The 11213-nt window shown below is 45.1% G+C and overlaps 1 protein-coding gene across 5 annotated transcripts in view; it reads right to left on the bottom strand.

The window, feature by feature from the left end:
• Positions 1-351: 351 nt before the first annotated feature.
• The window catches only part of herc2 (HECT and RLD domain containing E3 ubiquitin protein ligase 2), a 46493-nt gene continuing 35631 nt past the window's right edge, over positions 352-11213 (bottom strand). For 3 of the 5 annotated variants that reach the window (XM_069150818.1, XM_069150821.1, XM_069150820.1), the window contains exons 75-91: positions 10996-11151; positions 10589-10903; positions 10265-10479; positions 9978-10155; positions 9725-9886; positions 8280-8371; positions 8038-8177; positions 7678-7865; positions 7310-7507; positions 7111-7194; positions 6528-6669; positions 6237-6431; positions 5864-5976; positions 3035-3225; positions 2849-2954; positions 2548-2760; positions 352-1320 (exon numbers count right to left, since the gene is read on the bottom strand). In XM_069150818.1, coding sequence (XP_069006919.1) covers positions 1048-1320; positions 2548-2760; positions 2849-2954; positions 3035-3225; positions 5864-5976; positions 6237-6431; positions 6528-6669; positions 7111-7194; positions 7310-7507; positions 7678-7865; positions 8038-8177; positions 8280-8371; positions 9725-9886; positions 9978-10155; positions 10265-10479; positions 10589-10903; positions 10996-11151 — 2961 coding nt within the window. In that variant the 3' untranslated portion in view covers positions 352-1047. The remainder of the gene's footprint in view (positions 1321-2547; positions 2761-2848; positions 2955-3034; positions 3226-5863; positions 5977-6236; positions 6432-6527; positions 6670-7110; positions 7195-7309; positions 7508-7677; positions 7866-8037; positions 8178-8279; positions 8372-9724; positions 9887-9977; positions 10156-10264; positions 10480-10588; positions 10904-10995; positions 11152-11213) is intronic. The other 2 variants (XM_069150819.1, XM_069150822.1) reach the window with 1 other exon arrangement.

The following is an 11213-nucleotide window of genomic DNA, read 5'->3' as shown; positions in this document are numbered from 1 at the left end:
AAACTGAAAGTCGGATTTAAATCCATCTAAAGCGCCGCCTGATGAAAAAAGACCAAAAAAAAATCAAATAAAATGACCCATTTTGAAAACATTTAGTGCAACAGTTTCATGAGATCAGCCTTTTAACCTCCCCAAACACATCCAATTTAAACAATAACCTTAATCCACACGACAATATCTCAGGAAGATTGTGTAAAAAAAAAAAAAAAATCCAGGAAATGAATGTCATTTTAATGTTTGCGATTAATAATTCCTGTTGCATTTGATTTTCTAAAAACCTTTTAGATGCTGTTTGTGTGGCGCGCAGAAAATGTCAAAAAGAAATACAATCATTTCACTCCAGAACCAAAATGCTGCATCAGAGGAAAGTATTTCTTTTTTCCCGTTTTATTTATTAACAGAAATTTATTAACATTTAATATGCAGGAATGAGACCTGTGAATACATGGCACAATCATATTATATACATTCTTAAAGGAGACAGTGCACAAACATGGTGGAGGGTAAATACAGGAATTTTAAAATGACCCTTCGGTGGGCTCGGACTGACGTGAGCTGGGTGAGAAACACTGACGGGTTTTTTAAGTTAAAAATGTTTGTTTGTTTGTTTGTTTTTTTTATAAAGAAACATGGCTATTACCAAGAAACAAAAAGTAATACTACGGTTCTGTCACATTAGTTTCTATATACAATCTAGGGACAGGTACTTCACACAAACCAGAGGGAGAAATCTACCACAGTGCTAGGCTGGAGCCTTGTTTGTTTTTTGTTTTTAACTCTGTAACTGTAATAATATACATAATTGTCATGTAACACAACAGAACATGTGCAGCTGATCACCCCACTTTATTTGAAAGAAACTAAATCAGAGCAAACCTGCGTTTGTTCCTCTCTTTAGCTTATAATGCTTTTAAAGCTCATTGCACATCCCCCCTCCCTCCCCCCTCCCTCACAGACGTTTGTGTCTCAGTATGAACGTGTGCATTAATAAGTGAGATTATCGCAGTCTCTCTGTGGCAGCTCGTCTCTCCACGTCCGTAAAAAGGCTCAGTGTCCCGTTAAGTAGTCCTGCGTGGAGTCCGATGCGAAGGAGTCGGCGTCCTCGTTGTCGGAGTCCTCGCTGCTGTCGTCGGCCGCGGGCTCCCCGGACAGAGCGATGCGGGCGTAGTCGTCCGTGTCGATGGACTTGCAGAAGTGAATGGCGTATTTCAGTTTCTCCTCCAGTACCTGTTTACACGAGTACCTGGGCAGCTTGAGCAGGAAGAAGCAGGTGTAGGACTCTGGCAGGAAGTGGTCCGGAGGGTTGTACTTATCCAGCACCTAAAGACAAACAGAACAGATTAGTGTTGAATGTCTAGACAACAAATAGCTTTCAAATCAAAGGGGCCGTATGGAACTTTACACTTCCTGCTTCTAAATAACATTTTGTGATCATCAGAGTCCTTTTTTTTGAACTAATCGAAGGCCTGTAATGTTTTGGTGCGATTTGATGTCTGCATGTCTCTCTGCTCCGCCATCATGAAGGATGATTTCATATATTTAATGTCCATTTTTCTGTTCAGGGTCATTTCCTAAAAACATTGAAGAACAGGGTTTCCTATGTTTGGATTTCTTTCGTGAAAATAGTGTCTGTGTGTTAACTGCAGGTTGGATTAACTCAGTAAACATGAACAACTGAAGGAGTTATTGTTTGGTTCGTAATCTGCGGCCTTTTAACCTGAAACATGGACGGTAGTCATGGAGACTCTTCAGGCTTCCGCAACATACACTTTGTGATACTTCAGCTCAGTCACTGAAAATCCCTGTATGTCAGGTGGAAAATATATTTTGATGTGAGGTAATAATTATTTTTAACAATTACTTCATTTTCACTTAAAAAAAAATAAATAAATAACAGCCAATAAAATGTAAGTACATTTTTTTAGAAAGTCTTTTCAAAACCAAGATAATTAGATTTTGTTTAAATTTAATTAATTAACATTTTCTTACACACACAACTGCAAAAAAAACTGACAGCACAAATGTCGTATGTGCATTCAGTGTGTGAGTGCTGGCAAAAGTAACTGCAACATTATTATTATTTGGATATTTCATTGACGATTGTTTAGCACCAAATGTTTTCCCTCAGAACGTCGCAGCAGGACTCGGCGTTGGCAGTCTGACCCTGGGGAACAAATTCTCAGTGCTGCGCTCCCTTTGCCCACAACAGGAAGAGTCTCTCAACCTTTCATCAGACTTCACACAAAATACTAACAGCTGATCTGAGTTGTGCTGCAGTCATGAGAAACCGACGTTGCTTCAGGTTAAAGCTACAAAGATTTCCGTAAGAAAAAAAATCTGTCATCGCTTCTTTGATTCTTGTTTTCCTTGAATCTCTCACCAACATGTGACGAATTAAAACAAATGACGAGTACCCATTTTTTTTTTAAATCCTTTGTTTGCCTGCTGGTGGTCATGTTTCTCCTGCTCCACTTCCACAGGATTCCTTTAAGCTGTCAGATTTAATTGTTAATTAATTAACTAATTAATTAATTAATTATGTCTCACCTGCACAACGAAGTCCCGTCCCCGGAAGTCGGCGATGGTGCGGGGCAGACGCGTGCGTCCCCAGACGAACCTCAGGAACAGAGACCTCTCCGTGTTGGAGAAGGACTCCATCACTTCCCAGAACCACTGGATGAGCGGCGCCGTCGGCTCCACCCCCTTGTAGGTGGCCACTGACTTGAGCAGGTGGAGAGGGATGTCCGGGCTTCCGCACACCTGAAGAGAAGGAAACGCTTCCTGTAAATTCTGCACACACGGTCGGAGCACCGAGGTAACGTCGCCACCTAAAGCGGCTCCTCCTCACCATCGTCTCCAGCTCGTAGCCGGTGAACAGAGACAGCAGGGGGACGGGAACCACTCGGGCCATTCCCTCGCGCACTGCAGACACCTGCTCGTCGAACTCGTGCAGCCTACAGGGTGAAGAGAAGCGTCAGCGCCAACACGGTTGCAGATGTGTTTGTTTGTGTTTGCGCTCGGTTTGTTTTCTCACCGGTAGTTAATGGCCAGGCGGACGTACTCGGCCCGGTTCTCCAGCGTGATGTGGGAGTACTTGGAGCTGAGCTGGATGTCCTGGCCGCTGGCGTTGGGCACCGTGAAGGGGAGGGTCATGGCCTCGAACTCCTCAGCTGTCGCCTCGTTGTCGCGGATGTACATCAAGCCGGGAATAAAATCCTTATCAACCTGGGAAAGAAAACAGAAAATCTCCGGTGGATATTCAAACAAAACTACTGCATCAGTTTGGCTCTTAATAAACTACAATTTACAGTCCATTCATTTGTTTTTGTGTGCGGTTCTGAGTGTGTGTTACGTGAGCGCACTCACATTTTCTTTGAGCTCCCCAGTGATCCACTCTTGTGCTAAAATCGTTTCCCATCTAACCTTTTTAATATCTCAGGGGCAAAACCACAAAACAAGAGCAGCTTTGTGAGGCAAAGGGCCTTTTTTTCCCCCACTCCACTATTCTCCCAAAGATGGTTGAGGAAGCCTCATGATCAGAGCGTGAGGGCAGGAGTGGACACGCAGCTGCTCTTGGACCACAGCCGAGGTTACGGCTCACAACTTCTTTCACTTAAAAAGAATGATTTCAGATTTCAGCCTTTTTCTGAAGAGCAGGTACAACGTGAGCTCCCAGAAACTAGTGGAGAACTCGGTGCCGCCGCAGAGCGGGGAGCTGATTGGCTTAGTTTTATAATCCGAGGAGGAATGTATAGGAATGTGTTCTTTTTTGCAGGTTTTAAAGCAGGTCATGAGGGCTGGAAATGTTATAAAATATCTGACGTAAAGTGAGGCCTTCTTCTGTCTGTCTTAGGAGTGGAGATTTTAGTTTAGAGACAAGTGGAGCGCCTGTCAAGTTGTAATGGTAGACAGAGTGTTAAAATAATACACTAAGCTGTAATATGTTCCAAATGGTTGTAATTAAATTGAGGGTTTTTATATTCCTAACAAAATCACTGTCTTACTTTTTGTGTTTCAAGTCAGCGTCACATATTGAATGAAATCAGATTTTCTTTTTTCATTATAGAGCAGGTCCATGCGCAATAGAAATACTGTGAAAGTATCAAAATGCCTCTGAGAAATGTACTGTTTGGACTTCACTAAGTTTGTTAAGCCACAGTGAGGTTGTGACATCACCCATGTCACACGTCATGTCTGTCCTCAGCACGGCTCAACGTTCAGCCTCGTGTGGAAGAAGACGTTGAGCCACAAGGTGGCAAAAACCTGTGGTTGGCCTGTGACATGTCTCAATTAAAAAAAGGAGTTCAGAGGCCAATCAGAGGAGAGCTGGTTATTGATGTCACAAAACAGCTTGTTCTTCGTAAAGCTCCAGAGAGAAGCTTAAGAGGAGCCGTAAAACTGCAAATAAAACACCAGAAAAGTGAAAAATATGGGACCTTTAAACTTGAGAATGCCATCTGTTCAGGAGAAAGTATTGAAGTGTGTCTATTGGTGCGCTCCTAAAATCTTGAAAACGGCCCCATCATCACCACCACCCCTTTTAGGAAGGTCAAACAAGGATACTTTTTTCGTGACTGGATTAAATATATTACGAGACTGCATTGATAAAAAAAAAAGAAAAAAAAAAGCATGATTTGTATCCGAGTTTGTAGGATATTCTTATGATGTCTAATGCCGACCCTCTAGGACATTACTCTTTTCTGTCATGGAGCTGTAATTTAAATTGTATTCCTCTTGTAAATACATGTTCATTCCATTGTATGTGGGTGTGACACCGAGGTGCCTTCAGGTCATATGAATCAGTCTGAAGTTTTGTTTGTGTGGATCTTATCTGCTGCCTCATAAATGACTTAAAAATGCATTATAGATAAATAGGATATAAACAATTTGTTTTCATTCACGTGGCAGAATGTCTGTTATTGACTTGTTCAACAGCTCTGAAAACAGGGCGGGGTATCACACAAAAATATTTAATACTGGCCCCAATACTGGTTCTTGAATAATACTTTTTTCATACAAAATGTATAAAATCCATTTTAAGAAAAATAAATTATAAAAAAAAACATTACAGAACAATTGTTTTGTTTTCTAGCGGTTTAGATGTGGAGAGTGTAACCCAGGTTGATTTCTGTAGCAATAAATTAACAGATGTCTCCTACTGCTAAACAGGAGTCATCGCTAGACACTACAATTTACCAATGTTCCCTAAATGCCTCATGTGCTATCAATAGATGATAATTGGGTGGCTGCACACAGAGAAGCCTTCAGTTACTGCAGAGTACTCAGACAGGTGTGTGGCCAAAAATGAGTTAAAAAAGATTTAAAATACGACTTTCTAAGGTCAGATTTACTGAAGTAGATTCTATTTATGGTAAATTCTGTGGTTCACTGATGCTGAAGAGATTTAGTCCGGCCTGAACGAAGCAAAAGTTAAGCATTTTAAAACAAAACGTGTTAGTGTGGATGAAGCTGAGATTAAAAAAAATGTGGTACTGAGTGATGAGGCACTTTTCAAGAGTAAACAGAACCAAAGTCTAACTCAGTCTGCGCCTTTAGTACTCGGCCGCTTTCCTGGAGTAAAATTACATTTAGTTTGAAGACAAACTTCCTGGAAAAAACTCTCTTTCATCACTCTGAAGTGACGCTTAAGAACAAACGTGTTCTCACGAGTGATTCAGGCCAAGTGCTTTAAATGTTCAATACATTTTCACATTCAGTCAGTCTTCATCAGTGCACACGCACACTCTCCACACACACACACTCTCCACACACACACACACACACACACACACTCTCCACACACTCACACACCCTCCACACTCTCCACGGCGTTGTGCTCTGCTGAGCAGGGCGGTGCTCGTACCTCACTGAGGTCAGCGATGGTCAGGTTCATGCCTGCCAGCTGTTTCCACACGGGCTCCGCCAGGTTCAGGCTGAGAGGGCTTCCAGTCCGGATTGCAATACCGAGGAGCACTCCTGCAGACGCAGCAAGGCAGAGCGCATTACCCGCAGAGCAAACACGAACAATCAGCTGTCACTGTGTTGTGGAAAATGTGTTCAACGAAATAAATGAAATCTCTCAACTAAAATGAAGCATAGTCAACAGGACAGGTGTTTTATCAGCAAAAATACACACAAATTACTTGTTCTTTTTTAAAAAATAAAAGCATATTTTCAATTTTTGTTTATCTAGGATTAACACCCCGGGCCTGACTAGGAGATTAACTGGATTATACCTAGGAAGCGGAACATGCTCATGTGAAGAGGGGACTTGGCTGCGGGGTTAAGCAGGAAACAGTCCCTGTTGGCGCCCGACTCATCGCGGCCGTTGGGGGTGACGATGAGCAGCGGCGTCAGGGCGTTCTGCAGCTCCTCGCACATTTCGGCGATGGACTCACTGTAGCCTCCGCCACAATCATCCACCGACTCCCCTGAGGAGAAAGGAAATGTATTAAAAACATATTAATGCTGACAATTAAATGTTACTTACAGTTGACGGAGGGGTAGATGTCAGAGTGAACACATACCTACAAATTTAACCTTCCACACGCGGTGAGGCAGCAGCAGGCTGTCAGGGCTGAATGAACTCATTTTGGCACACATCTGACCAAACACAGACTTGGTTCCATCCGGACCTGCAAGACCCCCTTTACTGCGGGAACGCTTCACCTGCAGGGTCAGGAAGACAAAAAAGAAAAATGATTATAGTTTTATTTGTTTTTGTTCTGGGTTCCCGCTAGATGGAGAGGAAGCACTGATGAGCATGACGGGCTGGATGTGACAGCCACCCCCCCTTCACACACACACATAATCAGACAGGGACAGGGTGGAGGTGGGGGGGGCGGTGGTCTGAGCCAAGACTCTATGTGAAGTAAAGTCTGAAACTCCAAGCAGGACTCCCTTCAGACAGGAAGGAGTGCAGATCACACACCACGGAAAAAGAAAAGAAAAAAAAAAAAAATCCCCTTATGAAAGACATCACATGTAATGCTCAGGAGCCTGTCTGGCACGGAGCCTCACAGTGAGGGGGCGGGGGGTGAAGGGGCAGGAGGATTTGAAGAAACAGAAAAGGGATCGAGCCACTGATTAAAGTGTGTTTCCTGATTGTACCTGAATCCTGTTCAGCTCCACCACCGGTCCGTGCTGCCTGTCCCGCACCATCGTGGCTTGAACCACCTTCCTGAAGGCTGCTTCCTGTTTACAGACATAAAAAAAAGAAAGAATCTTTTAGTGCCAATCAAACACATCAAATTATTCTGTCTGTGCTTTGTGTGCATGTCTCTTGTTTTTCAGCTCCACGTTGTCCCACCTTGCCCTGCGAGATGAGGATGCCCCTGAGCGTGTCGAAGCCCACCGAGGGGCCGTGGCCCGTCTGGCCCAGCCGACCCTCCAGGTCAAACATGGGTATGCACGGGCAGAACAGCTCGGAGATGTGGTGCAGCAGCAGCAGCCTGTTCCTCAGGGCCATGATGGGGATTTCCTGTAGGTGGTTGTACTCCATGGGAACCTTAAACACACCACAAGGACATCCAGAGATTTGACAGCTTGGATCGGCATTCAAGTGTTTGAAAGAAACTTTGATTTAATGTCTGCAAAACTTTACTGCCATCTACTAGAAGCTGTAGGCACAGGATTCATTTTCCACCATACATAGTCGCTTCCATAGGAGTACATTACCTGTGCAGGTAATTTTCCAGCATTGGTGGGCTTGCTGGTGGACCAGGCGAGAGTGTGGGCGGAGCCACAGGCCACCCTGTTGATTTTCTTGCCCTGCAGTGCGGCCACCAGCCGCGGCCTCTGGATGGCATTCGTGGTCCCGTCTCCAAGTTGGCCCTCGTCGTTGTCGCCCCATGTGTACACTTCTCCTGAGCCAAACACAACAGCAAAGCTTTTTTTGGAGCTGCAATCCAGCCTGACTAAGCTGAACTGTTGGGACTCAATGACAACAAACGGAAAGATGGCAGAGAGAGTGTGTACAACAAGCTCATGTGAAATAAGCAAATACATCTGTTGGGAACAAGTACGAAAGGCTCCTACCATCCTCTGTGCAGCACACACAGTGCAGCGACCCCGTGGCGATGGCGATCACTTTCTTCCCTTGGAGTCCCTGCACCTGTCTGGGGCGTCGAACGTGGTCATCGGAGCCGTGGCCCAGCCGATGGTAGTCTCCTTTCCCCCTTTAGATGACACAATACACACACAGACATGAGCCCTCACATCACGGACGACAGTGACACGAAAAGCCATGACAGATCTTCTCAGTAACATACTGTACATACCACGTGTACACGGCCCCGGATTTAGTAAGAGCCACAGAAAACTGAGAGCCGCACTCCACTTTGACGACTCCGAGACCCGTGAGAGAGTCGATCTGAAGACAGAAAAAAAATCATGGAAAAATCATACTCAGAAATTGATCTCCTCACAATACACACACTGTACACTAGACTGTGCTTTATGGATACTGTTGTGTGGAGTCATACTTTCTGTTTGTAAATAAAAGCAGATCATCCATCTAAAAAGGAAAACCTTCCTGTTTCACTGAATGTTGGCATCACGTTGTAACTTCTCTGTTGTCAGTGGACATGATGAAATGTGCTAACTTTGAGAGCATTTCAGTGAAAACCTGCTATTCATGTTAAATGATGTCTGATCCATCACTTGGCCTTTTGATGGGCACCAGGCTGTGCCAGCATAAATCTGAGACCCCAAGACACTGTTCTCCTGCCCTCCCCTGACGGACCTTTAAGCTGCCTTTGAATCCTCATCTAAACCCAGCAAAGAGCAGGTCCTTGGAGGCACGACTCAGCCTCATTCCTTTGTTGTATCTGTTTAAAGCTTATAAAGGCAGGTTGACCTGCCTCTATAAGCAGTTTCAACTGAATGTCATTTAACCTCATTAGTAACTTTTCCACACATTAAACGTGCCCTCTGACCGAGAGTATCTTACCAGAAAAAAATGGTTTGAACATGAAGCTCAGTGTAAGAGAGCCAGAAGCTCTAAATCTGGGCTATTCAAACTGCGGCCCTCGGGTCAGATACTAATAATCCCGTCATTAATTCGATATTGGGCAAAAGAAAAAAAAAAAAAGCAGTATTTCTGGGGGTATTTGTTTGATTGACAGGCCTGTGGTGCAGTCAGGTTTCTATTATAGGTGGGCAGGTGTAGTGTCATCAGATTCCCAATCAGATGAAGTCAAACTAACAGCTTGCCAGATGCTGACGGCCAAAATAGCAAACTGGAGGCTTCAGAACGACCGTTCTCAAACCAGTGGGTGACGTCACTGTTGGTCGCCGCTTGGTCTGCACCGAGACATTCAACACAGCCAAGACTAAGACTGCTGGGCTAACATTAGTCTCTGAGACATTTGATACCTTTGCTAGCAGGCCTTTGCTTGTCAGAAGTGCACATCTATGAAAAGGTTATTGATTTTCTGATCTAACGATAAGAAAATGTGAAGAGTATCTCTAAAACTGTCCCACTATTCCTTTAACCTCAAATCTATCACCATAGGCCCAAATCTTTAAACTCGCAGTGCTCCAATGTGTTCTGAAAATAAAAATTGTGGCTACTGGTCTGAAGAGAAACAGAAAAGTAAAGATCGACAGTCTTTGCTCAGCTTGATACTCTGATCTCCCAAATGAAGTAACCGGAGAGAGAAGACATAGAAGTAAAAAGTGTTTCCTCGGCTGACCTCAAGATCACATTGTTTGGTAATCTTACCTTCATGGGGATTTTGCAGCCATCACTGCCTCCCCGGCCCAATTTGCCATAGTCCCCGTCTCCCCAGGACCAGACCATGTCATCGTCAGTTAGACACAGCGTCTGTGCGTCCCCGCTGCCGCAGGCCACGTCGATGACCCGGTGACCCTGCAGTGCGTCCACCTGGATAAACCACACGGACAGTTAACTCCTTTCACGTTTAAGTGCACACCACTTTGAGCCTTGTGAGAACCGGAGCTAAGTGATCACAGACCAGTTTGGGTTTAAGCTGGTCCTCGCTGTCCCCGTGGCCCAGTCTCCCGTAGCGACCCTTGCCCCAAGTGAAGAGCTCTCCGCTGGCAGTGATGCAGGCGCTGTGTGCCCCTCCGGCTGCGATGTCCACCACCTCCACTCCCCTCAGGGACTCAATGACACGAGGACGGTCGCAGGGGCTAAAGTCAAAAGGAATCCCATTTACGTTAAAAACATCTTTTAACAATCTTAATTCTTACAATATGATCATTTATGGTGAAAGTGTCTTTAAGTTGATGTGATCTTAACCTTCGGTTCCCGTGGCCCAGTTTTCCATCTTCAGCTTCCCCCCATGAGTAGACCTCTCCCTCAGAGGACAGTGCCAGGCAGTGCTTCCCTCCAGAGTTCACAGCCACCTTCCTGATGAAGACGTGTTGGATGGACTCCAGTAAAGTCGGGGTGGACACCGATTCAGTGCCACCAATACCCAGTCGGCCCCCTGCTCCATATCCTGTTGCATATAGCTGAGGATCAAGATATAATAAATTAGTATAACAGTCAGATTGACAACATTGATCAACACTCTTGCTAGAAAGTTAAATTATTTTTGATAAAAGCAAACAAAGCTGAAACCTTTCCATCTGCAGTGACGGCAAACAGAGTCTGCTCCCCTCCGATCAGCTGGACCGGCCGCAGTGTGGCGAGGGCTTCAGTGGGTGTGGGTACTTTGACCTTTGCCCCCTCGATGCCCCCCAGCTGCCCTCTGTGGTTGTGGCCCCAGCCGTAGATGGTGCCGCTGCCCCCGGCGGAGAGGGTCCAGTCATCCGGCCGCCGGTTCATCCACTGCACGAGCTGCTCGTCGTGCTCACGCTTGAACAAGTCGTGACTCTCGTGGAGTCCGTTCATGCTCTCGTGATCGGCCATGAGCTCACGAATTTTCTTTGTGACCTTTAAAGGGATGAGAATGACCAAGGACATTTGATTAAGGACATTTTTAGGTGAACAAAATTGATGGAGAAAGTGAATGCCGGCACACGTACCTCATCCAGGAAGGGTCTTGGTAGAGAGGTTCTCTTATCGAGAGCTACAGCCACTCGGGAGGCAGTGCAGTACCGGCGGAACCAGGCCCACTTATGGGTCTCAGCACAGCAGGGTAACGTATCGAGCTCAAGGTCACAAGCAAGAGCAACCAAGACCTGGAGGAAATGTTGAAATTAGAATAAGAGAAAACCATCTCTAACATCTATTAAAAAAAAAT

The sequence above is a fragment of the Embiotoca jacksoni genome, unplaced genomic scaffold (genome assembly GCF_022577435.1).
Source record: "Embiotoca jacksoni isolate LCO1_2020_lvr unplaced genomic scaffold, fEmbJac1.0.p SCAF_16, whole genome shotgun sequence".
In the NCBI taxonomy this organism is placed as follows: Eukaryota; Metazoa; Chordata; class Actinopteri; family Embiotocidae; genus Embiotoca; species Embiotoca jacksoni.
Note: the sequence above shows the minus strand (reverse complement) of the source record. Positions and strands in the feature narration are given on the sequence as shown.